The 17,089-nt window shown below is 45.7% G+C and overlaps 1 protein-coding gene across 1 annotated transcript; it reads right to left on the bottom strand.

The window, feature by feature from the left end:
- Positions 1 to 4,068: 4,068 nt before the first annotated feature.
- On the bottom strand, positions 4,069 to 14,783 carry PTHLH (parathyroid hormone like hormone). Its single transcript, XM_084206160.1, has 3 exons — positions 14,484 to 14,783; positions 8,563 to 8,985; positions 4,069 to 4,528 (listed from the first exon to the last, which is right to left on the bottom strand). The coding sequence occupies exons 1-3, from the start codon at positions 14,582 to 14,584 to the stop codon at positions 4,519 to 4,521; spliced, it is 534 nt and encodes a 177-aa protein (XP_084062286.1). The 5' UTR covers positions 14,585 to 14,783; the 3' UTR covers positions 4,069 to 4,518.
- Between the last annotated feature and the right edge of the window lie 2,306 nt (positions 14,784 to 17,089).

Raw genomic sequence — 17,089 nt, 5'->3', positions numbered from 1 at the left:
TGTGTTTCTAACAGCAGCACTCCCCACAAACCCCTCCTGCCTGTAACCTGCTTGTAGATGCACAGCCATGGCAAGGAAGGTGGTTCCAATACATAAAGCAGGATTTTCCTTGGGGAGTGTGTAGGGCTTTCCTCTAAGTTCCACTGGAAAAAAAAAATCCCTTCAAATGTTCAGAAGTTTTTTCTTAAGAGAACTTGGTCCACAATATGCAGAGTGGCCTCAAACGTGCTCTCTGAAGTCCAGGCCTGTTGTGCAGCACAGCAGTGAGCCCATGAATGTGCAGAGGATGCTCACCTGCCCTGTCAGAGAGCAGAATCCAGCTGTTGGATCCATGGCACAGGCGTTGCAAACCACCCTTTTGGATCACTCACACATCTGGAAAGAAAGGCACGGAGAAGGTTAGATCATAGACATTTTCCACAGCAAATTAGTTAACATTAACTGCAGGAAAAAATTATTTGTGAGGAGAACCGTCCAGGAAACCAATTAAAAAAGTGGACTCGAGGGGGTGTGCACTCAGAGAGCTGTGTGGGAAGCTGTGTGCATAGCTTCCACTGAAGTCAGGGTCCAGAGGGGCATCTGGGGGATGGATGGACTCATGAGAAAATGTCTTTGAGCATTGTCACCTTTATCTGGGTGAATATGAAACCTGTCACTTATCACCTGTGTTCGTAGCCGGGTTAAAAAACTGGAATAGGAAACCAGGGGGAAAAACAAAACAAAGCAAAACAAAACAAAACAAAGCAAAACAAAACAAAACAAAACAAAGCAAAACAAAAACAAACAAAACCAAACCAATCAAACCAAAACTACCACCACCAAAACCAACCAACCAATCCAGTGAGGGGGAGGGGGACAGGCTATGCACCAATGCTTTTACATTTCTGCCCCAAGCTTTCCACACAGCTCACAAACCTTCAGAAAAGTGGGCAAATCTGGCTCCATTTTGAATAGTAACTAGGATAAAGAAAGGAAATTACTTTTCCAAGGAGTCCCAGTGCCCTCCCCATTAAAATTGGGGATGAATGCATGTGCCTCTTTCCTTGCTTTGTTCTTGAATCTATTTGCAAAAACCAGTGGTGGTTTCAGTAGAGGACAAAATGTACTTTTTAGTGACTTTGTTGTTCACCAGACCCAACTCCACAGGCTGATGGTTCCCATTTTATTTTGGGAGGTATCATGTTGTAGTGCTTAAAAGGTAGCTTGTGCTTCCTCCAGTAGTATCTCTTTTTTATTAAATAAATAAAGCTCCTCAGACTCCACAGAAATTATCACATCACTTTTTCTCTGCAGTAAATTACGACCAAATAACAAAACGTTTCAAACTCTCAAAGGCTGTAAATAAATACAGCCAGCAATCCCCCCCTTTCTGAATTACTGCAAGAAAGCCAAGTTCCCTGTGGTGGCTCAGCAGATCAAGGGCACTCACTCAGGAGTGAGCAGGCATGGTCACTGCACTGTGGCTGCATTGTGTTGGGACAGTGCTGTCCCCAGGTTGGGGTGGGAATGCTTCAAACCAAGCCAAGCAGTTCCTGTGCTTGAAATGCCTTCCTTGAGAGCATAGAGCCCTTCCAGAGGACAGGCATAAACTGCACTGGTTGTTTTTTGTGCGTCTCCAAGGCCAGATAAATGTCTGTATTTACAAAGGACCACGAAACAAACTCTGTGAGAGGAGCTCTGGTGTTGGATGAGCTCCCTGTGCCAAGTGCACGGAGCCTGGAAAGGTCTGTGATGGAGGTCCAGCTCAGGGGAGCTGCTGGGAAGAGCTGTCAGCATTTGATGTCTCTGAACCACTTTTAAGTTCTGTAGTAAACACGGGGACTGCTGTAAAACCAGAGCAGCGGTGGGGTGCCAAACCTGTGCTCCCCTTGGAGGTCCTGGGCAGGAACAAAGTTTCAGACTGTGCTGGATGGATCTGGGAGGCAGGAGTGCTGCTCAAGGCACACCTGAGAGAGGCCACCATGTCCTGGTGTGACACTCTGGCCTCACTCTTTACAAATTTCAAATTTCAAATTTCAAATTTCAAATTTCAAATTTCAAATTTCTTTGTAATTCTGACTCGTATTTGACCTCTCCAGCCGAAACCTTGGAAACTGCCTTTCAGGAGGTTTCAGCCAAAATTATGTGTTTAAATGTAAACCAAGGAATACCAATTGTATTGTCCATAGTCAAAAATCTTCTGGAATTTCTTCTGAGAAGCCCTAGCACCTCTATGGCTCACAGAGGAAAAAGTGGAAATTTGGAAGGGCATCCTCTGCATAGTGAGTGTTTTTTTATCACCTTGAGGAACATCTGGGCATGCTGAAAGCCTCTGAAAAATCACACTAATTTAATGGAATCTCCTTTTTCAGCAAAAGCCTCCCTTATGTCTCAGCTCTTGTGCATGAGTGGACTTTTTGTGCACATCCCACCGCCCTCCTGGAGTGCTGACCCTGCCATCTGAGCAGGCTCATGCTCAGAGACAATGAAGGCAAAGGATGATTTCCCCCACAGCTCCTGCTTAGCCAGGATCTTACCCCCCCACCACAAGAAAGGCAGAGCTGCTCTAGTTTGTCTCAGAAATGGGGATCTTCAGGATTTATTTTCCTGCAAAGCTGAGAGATCAAAAAAATTATTGCATTCAGCTTGGTGGAGTCTGCAGCATCGACTTTCAAACCAGAATCTGGGAGGCACAGGCTCCACAAACAGATCTTGTAAGGCCTGTGCAAAGGTCTTTCAGAAAAACAGGACTTTTGTTAAACTCTCTACAGGTGCAGATTTTACCTATAGGAAACTAGGAAAAAAATTACAAGTCCTTAATGGACAGTGGAAGGATACAGGGCGGACGAGAGACACTTCAAAATCAGTTTTCCTCTTATGAGGAGGCCACTTCTGTGGAGCCAAGGGTAAGCACTTGGGTTTTTGGTTTGGTTTATGCCCTTTGGGCCCCTGTCTGCCAAGGCTCATCCTTTCTGATGAAGATAAATTGCCTCTGCCCACCAGAGATTTCAGTTTTAGTTCCAGCTGGGATGTGCTGGTGATCCTGAGATACAAAATTGTCTCCTGAATATATTGCAGTTAACTTCAGCTGTATAAATCCAAGCATTAGCTGGATACTATAAATAGGCAGGATGTGCAAGGAGGCCAAGTCAAAAATGTGCAGAAACCCTGCCTTTTTTCCTTAGTGCTATGCTTCATCATGTATAATATTTTTCATCTGAGGAGGAAACAGCATGCACGTGCTTTGTGGCTGCTGTAATTAACTGGACATAATGAAGCGTTGGATTTCACACTTCAGAGAAGCAGACTGGGAAGGATGGGAAATTTTTTTCTCAAGTTTTCCTGCTTTTAGTATTTTCTTGGAGGTAGTTTTTCTGCAAGATTGGGTAGGGAGCAGAAATACATCTGGTTTATATTACATGATGGCTGTACTTTGGCAATGGAAAAAGATGGCACTTAAAAAAAAAGGAAAGAAGAATAAAAAAAGAAAAGTTTGGCAACTACAGGACAGAGCAACAATTACAAGAACTATCTTAAAATTCCCAGGATTTGTAATTTATTTTTCCATGCTTGCGTTTTTCTGATGTTGCTGGTGTTAAAGGAGTGGGACAGAGGAAACTCAGTTGGACTTTGCAAAGTTCAGATATCTCTGTGAAACAATTCCTTTACCCAGGTTGCTGTGATTTGAACACGAAAGGGATAAAAGCAACAAGAAGTGATAGACCATGGCTTTTTTCTCATGTTTCCTTCAGCCAGTGGACACGAACTCTTGAAGGGGGTCAAAATTTGGGGTTCTGGGCCTGGGCATCTTGGGAGTTTGCTTCCCTGCACTGGGACCTTTTTCCACCCCCAGGTTGTTCAGCAACTGAGCTAACTTGAAATAGAGAGCTGGAACAAAAATACGTTCTGAGTGATCTTTAAGTGAAAGCTAATGTGAAAATGTGGGAGTTTAGACCAATGTAAACACATTACATTTAAAACAATTTTCAGATGTAGCAAATAAAAGAATTGTTCCTGCTCTTGAAATTCCCAAAAAACACATTTTCCTTCTGAGTCATGATTTAATTAGATTATATTTTATTAGACATTCTTTACAAATTTTAAAATACTGCTATTATACATGCACAAAGGAAAATCAGTTTGAACAATTGTATGTAGGCATTCATTGAAATCAACCACAAAACAGGCACATTTTATGTCAGTTATCAATGTACTCAATATGTATATCTAAAGTGCATTATGTTACAAAAAATATAGAAAGTCAGCAGCACCAAGATACGTTCACAAAATAAATACACCAGTCAACAAAATAAATTATGGTAAATGTGACAATAATAATTGTCTTAGCCTTAGCCAAAAAAAAAAAAAAAAGGAAAATTCACAATAACCAAATGTGCAGTTTCAGAGAGCAATGGGGGGGGAAAGGTTTTATTCTGAGCATTTACAATATTTACAGGTAATAAATATTTTAATACTTCCCATATGTTCACTATTACAGAATACTGCAATGTGTCTTCCAAATATCTCTAGCTGAAAACGTCAGCGTCTCCTGCAAAGGAAAGAAAGGACAGGAAAAACAGAAAAATTAATTAATTTTCACTTTTTCACTTCAAATGAGTGGACATAGAATCAATAGCAAGAATGCCACAGACTGTAACAGGTGTGCCTTGCCAGTCTGCCATAACAGGTCACAGTTTTAGACATTTATTCAAGATCTCTCTTATGTTCTTCTCAATGCAACCCCTCTAGAAGTGTGATGACCCACAGTTTGTCACACACATTGTACCCTCAGAGGAATGGAAAGGGGCTTTTTTGTTTTTTTTTATTTAGAGCCTCATGCAAGAAGATTCCTGAGTGCTGCAGGCAGAAGAATTGTATCACCCCTATGATAAAAATGTCAAGTGCTGTAAAGAAAAAAATACAGTTGGGGAGAAGCACAAATAGTTTTGAGTCCTTGTTAATGCTGTGGGGATGCTGTGTTAACTGCTGGGGTGTGGTGCCATGTTCTGATTGAAACAGTGCCATGGAGCTTATTTGGTCTCTTTTGCCCACTGATAGACCAGACCACCCCTAGGCAGGGGGCTGAGGTGTGTGTGTGAGCAAAGGCTGCCCAGGGCTTGGAGCCAGCACACCCTTGATGGCATCTCTTCCTGTGCCTGACTGACTGAAAATAATCCTGAATAATGACCCTCTAATCCTGAAACTTTCCCTCTGGGAGCCAGACAGCTTGGTCCTGAAGGAGAGCAACCACCCCATCCTGTTACCCTCCAGGTCCTGCTGCATCCAGCCCAGCTGAAGCAATCAGCTGCACCCAGTCCTGAGACCTGGGGGTTTTCCAGGGGATGCTGCAGGCTGCTGTGAGTTCTCTCCCCACGAGAACAAAGCAGAGCTTTCAGTCTATTCCTTGTACTCCAACATGAAGTTGCTCAGAGGTGCTGCAGGAAGTGCTGAAGGCTCGGGCTTTTTCTCCCTTCTGTCCCTGTGGACAGCACTTGTTTTTTAGGGGTTCCCTGGGAAACACCTAAGGGTGGGATGGGGAGATACAGGATGCAGTGGGATTCCCTCTGTTGCAGGACTGATCAGCAGTAACATCCCATGTGGCAAAAGTGTGGGGGTGTGAGGCACAACAGAACTCAGCTCCTGGAGAGTGTAAAAGGTTTTCTTAGTATGCACATTAAAAGGGAAGCTGCATCTATCATTTGGGAGTTTATTCATTCAAAAGGTTTGTTTGGAAATTAAGTAAGAGCACCTTAATTTAATTTAAATGGGACTATAGCTGGAATGTTCATGAGAAATAACTTTTAAAGTGCCTGGGATGGAAATGCTAGCATGAAGCTCCTTGATAATTAGCTGGCAACAATATTAGGGTCCATTTCAGGATATATTCCAACAGGTAAAACGAGGGCACCTGATTCATACAGTATGGCTCTGTGTGTGTGTGTGTGTGTGTGTGTGTGTGTGTGTGTGTGTGTGTATGCACTACTCAGGCCTATTTCCAAGAGGGTGACATTTTCAATTTAGCCTGGATTTTAGGCTTGGTTTTAAAGTTTAAGCTAAGCCACATTTTGGCAGTGGGCTCTGTACTAATGATAATTTTCAAGCTGCATTCTGTGACTGGGACCTAGGTTCTGCAAGATCGGTATCTTCCATGAGATACTCCTGGTAGTAAGTCAAAAGATCTAGAGTTTATATTATTGTTGTCCTTTTTTTGGGACCTAAACCCAAAATTTTGTTTTCAAGACTGATCAGAGAGAAATGGCATGAAGAATCCAGGGTGCTCAGCAGAAAGGAAGCACAGAGATACTGTGAAAATCATGCTTAAAGTTTACATCCTTTGCCAGCCTACTGAGATAACTAAAAACTCAGGCACTAGAAGTTTGTTTGGGCTGAACCGACATGTTCTCTGTACTTGTGAAGGAGGAATTCCCTTTTCCTTTCTTAACAGATTCTCCTTGTTTAATAATCTCCAGTTAATTATCTAAAATATAGGTTCTTTTTCGGAATCTGTGAGAAATGCTGCATTTGGATGTGGGACTCCACAGTAAAGCTGAGAGCCTTCAGCCATCCAGACACACTTCAAACAGAAAGGCTGAACTGGGAAAATCCACAGGGGTGTACCTGTAGCTCTTTTATATATCCCATTAGATAGACACCAAAGCCAGCGCAGCAAGAAGAAGAAGTACTTGTTGAAATTCCCTAGGATGTTTCTCCCTGCATTCTAGATTTCTTTGTGCTCAAGACAAGTGTTGTTTACTGACCAACACAGTCCCTTGATAGCTGTTGAAACCTCAGGCACCTCCTGAGCAGAATCCTGAAGTTTGCCTTTCTTAAGTTGCTGAGACAAACCAGTGTCCCTTACTTCCCTCCCACCTGCTACAGCCACGCCAACTGGTTTATGGTCAGGGATACCCTGGTTTATGGTCTGGGGTACCCTGGTTTATGGTCTGGGGTATCCTGGTTTATGGTCTGGGGTATCCTGGTTTAGGGTCAGGGATGTCCTGGTTTATGGTCAGGGATACCCTGGTTTAGGGTCAGGGATGTCCTGGTTTATGGTCTGGGATACCCTGGTTTATGGTCAGGGATACCCTGGTTTATGGTCTGGGATACCCTGGTTTAGGGTCAGGGATATCCTGGTTTATGGTCTGGGATACCCTGGTCTATGGTCTGGGGTATCCTGGTTTATGGTCTGGGGTATCCTGGTTTATGGTGAGGGATACCCTGGTTTATGGTCAGGGATACCCTGGTTTAGGGTCAGGGATACCCTGGTATATGGTCAGGGATTCCCTGGTTTATGGTCTGGGGTATCCTGGTTTATGGTCAGGGATACCCTGGTTTATGGTCAGGGATTCCCTGGTTTATGGTCAGGGATATCCTGGTTTATGGTCAGGGATTCCCTGGTTTATGGTCTGGGATATCCTGGTTTATGGTCAGGGATTCCCTGGTTTATGGTCTGGGGTATCCTGGCCCATGGTCTGAGTGCCCAGCCCTGGGTGTTGGTGCTCCTGTAGATGCCAGCATGAGCTGAGGTGATGGAGCACATTGCAAACTGTGGCCTGTATAGCTTAACTCCAGGCTGGATTTTTAGTGAATCCCACAGTCTCTTTCCAAGGGATTTACTCCAAGCAAGTGGCACTGCTCAGATGTCTCTGTTCTGCCAGGGTGAAGGGGAGGAGCAGAGAAAAGGATGGGGTTTTGCTGGTAAAATGCAAACACTTGAGGAGAAATGAAGAGTGGAATCCTTGGCTCTGCCTGCAAGTGTGCAGATTTCCACTCAAGCTGAGATGACTGCAAGGGGATGATTCACTTGGGACATGTAGGCTGATGTCTCCTGGCCACTGCCCTAAAAACCCTTCACTGTCATGCATGAGGGAAGCATGTCCCTCTCCAAGAGCAATGCCAAACATTTTTAAGCAGCAATGTAATTCCTTCACAAGCTGGCAAAAGGATGGAGCTGAATTAAAAAATCCTAATGGCAGGGAAAATTTTATGGTGAAAGGCTGGTCTGCGTTGTTTGCAGATATTACTGAGCGAGAATTTTTCCATGCTCTCCCCTAAGATTAAACAGTGAATTGAAAAACTGTAAAGCAAGGGTAGGAAAGTTGCCAAAAAGGGGAGGTGTTGAGAGGAAGGAAAGAAAACTTCACCATTTTATAGATGCAAATCCTTAAATAAAAGTCAAAGCTTTCAATCTGCTGAGGCCCAAACGTGGGACCAAGATATGATGTGAGATACACTAAAGTTAAAGCAGGAGGGGAAGATTTAGTGACTGTGATGTGCTTCCTTTTTACAGAATTACCTTCACTTGCTACTCAGCTTCAGGAAGCAGATTTTGGCAGTAAGTTGTTTATCTGAATTGTGTCTCACAGGAAAGAAAGGCTCTGTCCCCAGAGCAAGGTGGAAGAGGCACTTACCTGCAGAGAGCACCTTGAGGCTGTGCTTGAAAAGCCACTGCCCAGTCACGAGCACAAAAATCTCCTTTTACTCCCAGTTTGAGCAAGACCTTGGCCCCAGCCTCTCACACCAAGGATTAACAACTTCAGTTAAATACATGGCATGCTCCCCAAAAGAACATAGCAGAATTACCTTAAAGTTTGATTGTGTGTAGTAACAGAGATGTCCAAGAGTGGGCTCTCGGTCACGACCTCTCCGTACGAGCCAGAATTTAGCCCAGCTGAGCGGGTTCGCCTCTTTTTCTTCTCCTGTTCCTTACGTTTTCCAGGCTTTGCTTTCTTTTTCTTCCCTGACGCCTTCAGGGGCTGCTCCTTGTAGGTCTGTGATTTGTTTGTCTCCTGAGTGAGGTATCTGCCCTCATCTTCACTGCCAAACCGGACAGGGTAGTTCTTGGTGTTGGTGGCGGGTTTAGGGTTCGGTGACACCTCCGACGTCGCACGGATCTCTGCAGTGTTGACCCCTTCGATTAAATTTTGAAGGAATATTCTTCTTCTCAAGTCTTGGATGGACTTGCCCTTGTCATGCAATAGCTGGTGCTCTGATACAGCCCGTTTGCTAAAGGAAGAAAAGAGAGGAGAGGGAAAAAATGTTTAGGATTTGGTTATTGCCCAGTGTGTTTGGCAGAGCTCCTCTCCTCTCTGGCTGCGGTGGCCACAGTGATCGTGTACCAGGCTTGGAAACATCCAGTGAAGCCAGACTGCTGGAGCAAGTCCTGCTTCATCCTCAGAGCAGCTGCTCTCAGCAGAGAAGAGAAAGACCTAAGCGGGTAATAATCCTCAGCTGACCGATCACACACCACTGGAGCTGGATTAGTCACTGCTCAGTTCTAGGAAAGCATCGTGACTCTTAATATATCACACTTGAGGCAGCAAAAGCAGGAGGGCAGTTGTCAGAGATAGGAAAACTAAAGGGTCAGATAATGCAGCAAGAGAGGGAAAAGCCAGCCCTTGCACTGGAGTGGGAAGCAGTGTTTATACAGCATCATTCTAGTGATTTTCTTCTGCTCAGTCATGTACTTCAAAAACATAAACAGGCACATAAATGCGCATTTTACTCCTACATTTAAAGAAGTGCAAGTGCAGGAGTGTAAGGGGAAAATGTTAGAATTAGGTTGCCTAAAGCACAGGCACTTCAGTCCATAATGAGCTATCCAATGAGGCAGCCTGAGCATCAGCAGAAACGAGCCTCAGCCACTCCTGTGGATTCATTGCTTGGTCACTTGTGTCTAATTATGGTTTTAGATGCCCTCCTGGTACTGCTTAAAGTGTGAACTTTTGGGGCCAAATTTCTTGTCTGCTGTGCTGTTTGAATTTTATGCTAACCCTCCTCACTGGAACTTCAAGAGCATCCTGGTTTGTTAGAGTGGTTTTTCCAGAGTTCATCCTGACCTTTTGGTACACTGAGCTCTGTCTAGTTTTCAAGGAACTGGGAGTTGAGCAGCTATCTGTCTTTTAGAGATGTTTTACTGGCAAGGAGTGTATTAAACATCTGAGGAAAGAAGATATCAATGACACCTGGATAATAAATAACCAGAGAAAATGTGAGAAAATACATGCCTTTTTCTTGAATTGGAATAGATGCACAGCTGTGCTGGGAACCACAGACAGAGCACAAGCTGGGATTTTTAGCTACATTCCCATGAATACAATAATACAGTTTATCCTTTCAATTGCTCTACTCCAGCATGCAGAGTTTGGCAAAGGAATCTCTCCTCTTGCATCAGGGTGTGGCATGTGATTGGATTCTCCCTGGCCAAAGAAATTCCATTCACTGCTTTGCTTGTCCTACAGTCATTTGGTCAGTTAGCTGGGTAAGAAGTGGTTTCTGCAGGCAGGGGAACTGGAAGATGACGCATCATTGGGAGTGAATATTCCTTCCTTCCATCCCATCCCTCTTTTTCCTGCTATGTTACCAGATTTGAAAATGCAAAAGACTTGGGAGTGTTCTGCAGGTTCTCTTTCTCAGTGCCCTCAGCCAAACTCTTCAGGTTTATGACTTGATCAACAGTAGAGCTATTGGAAGTTGGAAATTTGAAGTAGCCCTGTTTTAAGAGCGTCCTCTTCAATTTCTGCCTTTGTAGGGCTGCACTTTTTGAGTACTGGGTTCAAGTGGTGGATTGAAGTGACACTTCATCTCTATTGCTCAGTGCAAAATTCAAACAGCAACTTTCCTCTGTTTCACAAAGAGACTGGAAGATGATTGTCAAAATCTTGCTCAAAATCAGCTCTGCCTATACAGAGGATTGTGAGTACAGGTCATCAAATACTGTCTGTGTTTTAAGTGTCCCAAAATCAGTTTTGGATGACTTCAGCCTTTGTGACAAATATTTTATGCCCCTCTTCTAAATGTCCCTAAGCAAAAATGCAATGTGATAATGAATTATTTATCATGTCTTTCTCTTCAGTGCAGCTGTGACCATTAGCACAAGCTCGTGATCTCCCCTTTTCAAAAAACATCCCAGAAGGAGTTTTTTGAACAAGAGCCATCTCCAACACCCTTCTCATTAGGGTGAGTCTGACTGGCAAGTAGGCCAATAAAACCAGCACCCTGGGCTCCTCTGTGTGACTGCCTCTGTGCTGCCTGTCAGGCTGCCCAGGGTGACTCAGGTTACACTCTGAGATTCAGCAGTCTGTTTTCTCAGGAAATTTGCATGGGACATGCAGTTCTGCTTTCACCCTTCTAGTTCATAGAAAGTGTATGAAATCTCCATGCTTTAAGGAGTGTAAACCAGCGTCTCCTGTGATGAGCAAAGCTTTCCTACTGCCTCTTGTGAACTACCAAGGATAATTCCTTCTATCACAGACAACTCAAAGCTGCCTTAATCCTCTAATGTGTATTTGGTCAACTTCCCCACTGTGACAAAATCTTGACTCTCCAAAGCCTGTTATTAAAGTCCTCTTGATTGAAAACCTATTCCATTTTACAGAGCTGAAAGCTAAACATTTGGTTCCAGTACACACAAGGCAGTCAGAGAGCATTACAAGATCTACATCTTGAGTGAGTATGCATTTCCAAAATAATGCAGGGATTGACGTGTGAGGGACTGGTGTGCCAAAGAGGGAAGGTTTCTCTTTAAATGTCTGTATGATATTTAGCATCAAGTCTGGCCCCAAATAACATTCTGCTATTCCAGATGATTGTATAACATTATGTAGTGTTACATTTCACATGACTTCTATTACTCAGCCAGACTTAAGGATTACATTTTGCCTACCAGCTTCCTTTGTATACTCTAGACCAAAAAACCTCCTTGAAACAAAGATGTGGTAGATAGGTATCTCTGTGACCTCCTGCCTCCTTCTGCCTCAGTTATTCAAACAACTCCTATGTTTGTAAGCCGTGGGGAAAGGCTTGCCCAAGAGGACTGATGTAAGAAGCGCTTCATAATGGAGATATCAACAATATCTCACCCACACACTCAGAGCAGGAAGGCAATGGAGACTGCAATGATTGCATTCACATATTGGCCACAATATGGAAAAAAACATTTGGCTGTTAGGGTTAAGATGACCCACTAGAGGTCCCTTCCATCCTTCTATAAAACACACCTCTCGTCCAAGGAAAAGGATCCTGTACCCAAACCAAGAGCAGTAAATGCTAAGCTTACATGTGGCAGACACTTTTGAGAGAGGGATGTTGATGGTTTGTACTTGACCAGAGCATCCAAACTAATTACTGGATCCAAGTACACTGTGTACACTGTGTACATATGAGGCTGAGTGTCTCATCATGGGGAGAGCAGCAGAAATCCATGACTTGTGACTATCCTGACTTCGTGTACTTCCAGATAAGCTGCTCTTTTCAGGCACATTCCTCCTTTTTTTTTTTTTCCTTGAGACATTCAGCATTTCTAAAAGGCAACATCCTTCAAGCTACCACTTTCTATCTCAGAGAGCTGCTCTTATTTAGCTGGTATTATCCTTGACTATTCATGTTGGGTCTGATCCTAAATTCAGCAAAATAACTGAGGAGGATTCAGTCAGCTCTCTGTATTTTGCAAGACTGTGAGTGCCCTTGCCACTGACTGCAAAGGGAGGGAAATCTGCTCAACCTATCTCAGGCTTCAGAAAAATATTTTGAACAGATCTAGGGACATGATGCTGCGATGTCTGGACATGATGATAAAAATATGTAATTTCATTTTGAGACATTACTGGTTTCTCAGAAGTCCTTTAGCAGCTAAAGCACTCCTATAACAAATAGCATGTCTGGAAATCTTTTCTTGGGACAATTTGCTATTGCTTGCCATGAGATATTTGCTTCAGCAAAGTCTGTAGAACCAGGCCTATGTAATTTTGATTATTTTTGCATGTCTATAATAATGTGCTTCAGTATTTTCATCCATTACTGGCTTAAGTTTTTGACTGAGAAAAAAAAAATCTCAAAGCCTAAATGAGTTATTAACCATTAACTCTAGGAATGGTTTGTGGTGATATTAAAACAGGACACATGTTTGAGTGTGGTGTCTGTGTTTGTGCTGTGCCCACAAACAAAACTACATGAATGCCACTAACTGACAGCTGACTGGTTTCTTGTGTGTGTTTTACATGCCAGAGCAAAGAGGGAGCTGAGAAATGAGTTTTCACTGGTTAGCTTACACTTTTCTTCCCCCCTGTCAGGACAGAAGGGGGAAGCTGGGAAAACCTCTAATCCTGACCTTTAAAAACAAGTGTTAGAACTACGCTAACTTCAAAAAGAGAAAGAGTATTTCTCTGCAAGTCTTATTTTTTTTTGCAACCAATTTTGGCTTAGATCCAGTTCAGAGTTTCCTAGCCAAGAAAATAACAGCGTCTAACTGCACTTCAACGTTTTTCTTTTTTTTTTTTATCTATTTTTGAAACTGAAGTTTGATTTCTCTATATAATATGGTCCCAAAAGAAAGAAAGAGCCCAAGAACAGCTTTCAGGAGCACAAAGCACTTAAACGTTAATGGACTGAGAATAATACACTGTAACATTATCAGCAATAACATGTTCTACACAATTTGCTGTAGGAGATTTGTAATAGCTCTCTGCTGGTGCCAAACTTTAGGTGTGTCTGAAGTCTCTTCACCTGGGGTATTTATTTTTTTTTCTTTTGGGTGTTTGTTTTTGGTTTTTTTTTTAATTATCATTATTATTATTGTGTGTTGCTTAACTGGCAGAGGAAATGTTATTTGGAGATCTTGTCCTTATGTATGTAATAAAACATTTACAAGGAAATCCACCTGAAATTGTTTGCTGTGTCATGTTTCCCTCTAAGCTGTGATCGGATTTTCCAGCACTCTTTCTCCAACTTGGCTTCCTTTGGAACTGAATAACAATACAGCCCTCCCCAGTGTGACTGAGGTGTTTCTTCCTTAGAAAATCTGATGCAAGTCCAGAGAAAGCCAGCGAGTTGGATGTGTGCATCAGCACAGAGGCTTCTCCTGCACTTTGTGCATGGGTATTACTATAAACCAGGCTGATTATTTTGGAAGAAGCAAAAAGGTCATTTCCTGAACAGACTGTCTTAAGTTACACTATCATTTATCAAAAAATATGCCTCTGCCTATAAGTAAGATACTGGACTCCCTTTGGATATTTTTTCCCCCTGAAGTGGCAGAAGTCCAAAGAAATTGTTCAGTACATCAGTGTCACGATGGCCCTCGCTTCTGCCTGCTTCCCCTACCCCTATCAATATTGGCTCCACGCCAGAGCCGGGGAAGTGTCTGTAAGCGAGTGTAACACCCAGCATTTGGAGAAACCGGGATGCTCCCTGCGAGGGTCCCGGGCAGCTGCGCAGCAATCACCCAGGTGTGTGGGAAGAGAAGCCCCTGAGCTTTCACACCGCCTCCCCCAGAGCTTTGTACGGTCAGACAGCTGCAAATCGCCCTTTCCCTGCCCCGAACGCCTCCTCCTGGCTCTCAGGTGAGCACCTGGGGCAGGTAACCCGGGCCGGCCCCGCGCAGAGCCGGCAGCGCTGCGGAGCCTCCCGGGCTGCCTCCCTCCTCCATCCCTCCCTCCATCCCCACCGCGCCGCCGCCGCGGCCAGGGCGAGTAAAGGCAAAGAAGAAAAGAAAAAGAGAAACTCACAGTCTGCGGCTGATCCCCTCTACTGATCTCCCGTAGGAGGGCACGGAGTAACTCAGCAGGAACACTGCGAAACTCCACTGCTGGAAGAGTTTAGCGAACATTGTATCCTCCGGGGCTTAAAACCTGCAAGGAAAGAGAGGTCAGTCCCGAGGGACAGATGCGCCAGCGCCGTCCTCGAGGAGTCCCCGCTTCGGCTCTCCCAGCTCCGAGGCTCTGAAGGAAAAACAAACTTTCTGAGCTCTCGGCTCACTCCTTCCAAACTTCGCTCTGTCTCTCTCCCTTCCTTGCTGTCTGCCTCTCCCTCCCTCCCTCTTTCCCTCCCTCCCTCCCTCTCTCTGTCTCTCGCTGCCCGCAGGCAAGATCTCTCTCGGTATTAGTTCAAAAAGCATCTAGCTCTCAGTTGAGCAGGGTTAGAGCGGGGTTCAGTGAGTTTCCTGAGCCCGGCTTAGTTCTAGTCCGCTAAGCCACCCTCTCAGGGCTTTATGTTACAGCAGAAGCCCTGTTTGCAGATAAGGAAAGATTCCCAAAAGTCAGCTGAGCTGCTCGCTTCTCTGTAAACACGCGCGGACACACAAACACACACACAGGCGGAGGGGGAGCGCATCTCCACATCTGTCTTTCAGTAATACCTCTGCAAAAAAAAAGGGTCAGGTTCACGTCTCCAGCTGCCAGAAAGTTTTGGTCCCCACCAGTGACAAGGAGAGAGACAAGCGGTGACAAGGAGAGAGACAAGCAAAGGTCGCTGCCTGTCTGGAGAGCCCGAGAGGTCTGGGAGGAGCGGTAGCCCCGGGAGGCTCAGGGGCTGGGAAGCATGCTTGGCTCGGCAGGTTGGACTGGGCTGCAGCCTGCGATGTTCACACGCTCCGGAGCAGCCTCTGGGAGACCTGCGGGAGGACGGAGGGTTTTGCAAAGAGATGGCGCCCTAGGAACATGTGCGGAGAGAGCGAGAGCCCGGGCGGGATACCCAGAGCCAAAACGGAGACTGGGAATCAGCGCTTCCCGGGCCCGCAATCAAAAAGGAGCGAAGAAAGGGAAACACCCGGCAGCGCATGCACTCGGCGGACCCCAAGGACTCCGACCAAGCTCTCCGCATCTTCCGCAGCCGCACTCCTCTCTCGCTCACCTTCCAGCTCTCCCTTTTTGTGTTTACCCCCGGGTCAGCGTCTCCCCTGCCGCGGGGATTCCTCCCATCGCTGGGAGCGCTTTTTAGCTCAAGCCCCAAAGCGCTGCCCGGGACTGCCGCCGCCTTTCCTTGCACGCACCTACCGTCGCTGGTCGCCGTTCCCCTATTAGCCGGAGGGTCGGCTCCTAATGATGCTAATTGTACGCTAGTGAAGGGAGGGGGGGAGCTCAGGGGGAGGGCTGGGGGGAGGACTCGCGGTCTATGAACACAGGCGCTCCTGGCCAAAAAAGTAAACTAGTGGAAAGTTTTCTCCTCCTCTCCCTTTTTCGCCTTCCACTTCGCCCTCCTTCAGCCTGGCCAGGGCGCTGCAAACCGCTGCGTCAGGTTGCGCTCCCGTGCGAGGCGGGCAGCGCCGCGGGGCTGCGGGGACAGCGGTGGCCGGAGCGGCGGGAGGTCAGCCCCGGCCAGCCCCGCACCCCCCGACGGAGGCACCAAACTTTTCCACGCCGGGACAGCACTGGTGTGAAAGCCCAAGGTGACGGAGCCCGCCCGCCTCTCCAGCCTGTTCGTGCAAGGAGCTGCCCCGGCTGCTCCAAGGGGACGCGGGGACAGAGCCGGGGGCAGCGCGCCCCTCGCCCCCGGCCCCGCGGCTCTCCCGGAGGGAATGCCCTGCTCGCCCATCTCCTGGCCTTCAGCGCACACCTGGGGACGCCGCTCCGTGCCCGCAGCATCCCGGGAGCCCGAGCCCGGAGCCTCCCCCGAGCCCGCGGCCGGGCAGCGGGGTTGTGCCGCTGACAGCCTGATTTACAGGGAACGCTTGCCCAACACCCTCACCAGCCGCAACAAAACACTGAGGCGTGCCGGCTGGCTGCTCCTTCTCATCCTGCCCCCGAATTACGGCAGGCGCTCCGAGAAGGTTTAGGTGCAAAGCAAAGCGTTTTTCTACCTGCAGGTTATTTGAAGTTAAACGACGCTTGCAGACGCGATTTAAAAGCTCAGATTCCACGCCACACAGGCAAATAAAACCGACAGCTTAAGAGCTGAAATAGAAATCATGCTGAAAACATTAAATCGTTTATGCCGTAAATAAATTCCCTGAACACCTGGTAGGCTATAAATTAAAATGTATAGCTAATAGGCGTCTTTGATTTACACTGCCCTTTCGACTAATTAAAAATAATTGTGACATCCCCAGAAAACAACCCCCACAAACTCATAAGGTGTATTGCTCATGTTAAAAGTAAAATTTCCATCAAATATTTTTAGAATTTCCTCTCCCCAGAAATGATTAAAAAAAAAAAAACAAACACCAAAAACCAACACACATCATCCTTTACAGACTCAGGAAAAATAAATAGCCTCTATAAACTCAGAATCCTGAAGTTTCTTCTCAATTTATCAATTCACCTTTTCCTTGAGTTACAGCTGTCTGTGCCTCTCAGAGATCACTCTGGCCAACAGTGGTTGCTCTTCTCAGCAATCG

The sequence above is a fragment of the Fringilla coelebs genome (genome assembly GCF_963513975.1).
Source record: "Fringilla coelebs genome assembly, chromosome: 5".
NCBI lineage: Eukaryota > Metazoa > Chordata > Aves > Passeriformes > Fringillidae > Fringilla > Fringilla coelebs.
Note: the sequence above shows the minus strand (reverse complement) of the source record. Positions and strands in the feature narration are given on the sequence as shown.

Bases quoted from the DNA above. Each gene is read 5' to 3' on its own strand.
- PTHLH (XM_084206160.1), bottom strand. From the start codon at position 14,584: ATGTTCGCTAAACTCTTCCAGCAGTGGAGTTTCGCAGTGTTCCTGCTG. The intron at 8,986-14,483 runs GTGAGTTTCTCT...TTCTTCCTTTAG, and splicing joins GAGGGGATCAGCCGCAGACT to CAAACGGGCTGTATCAGAGC.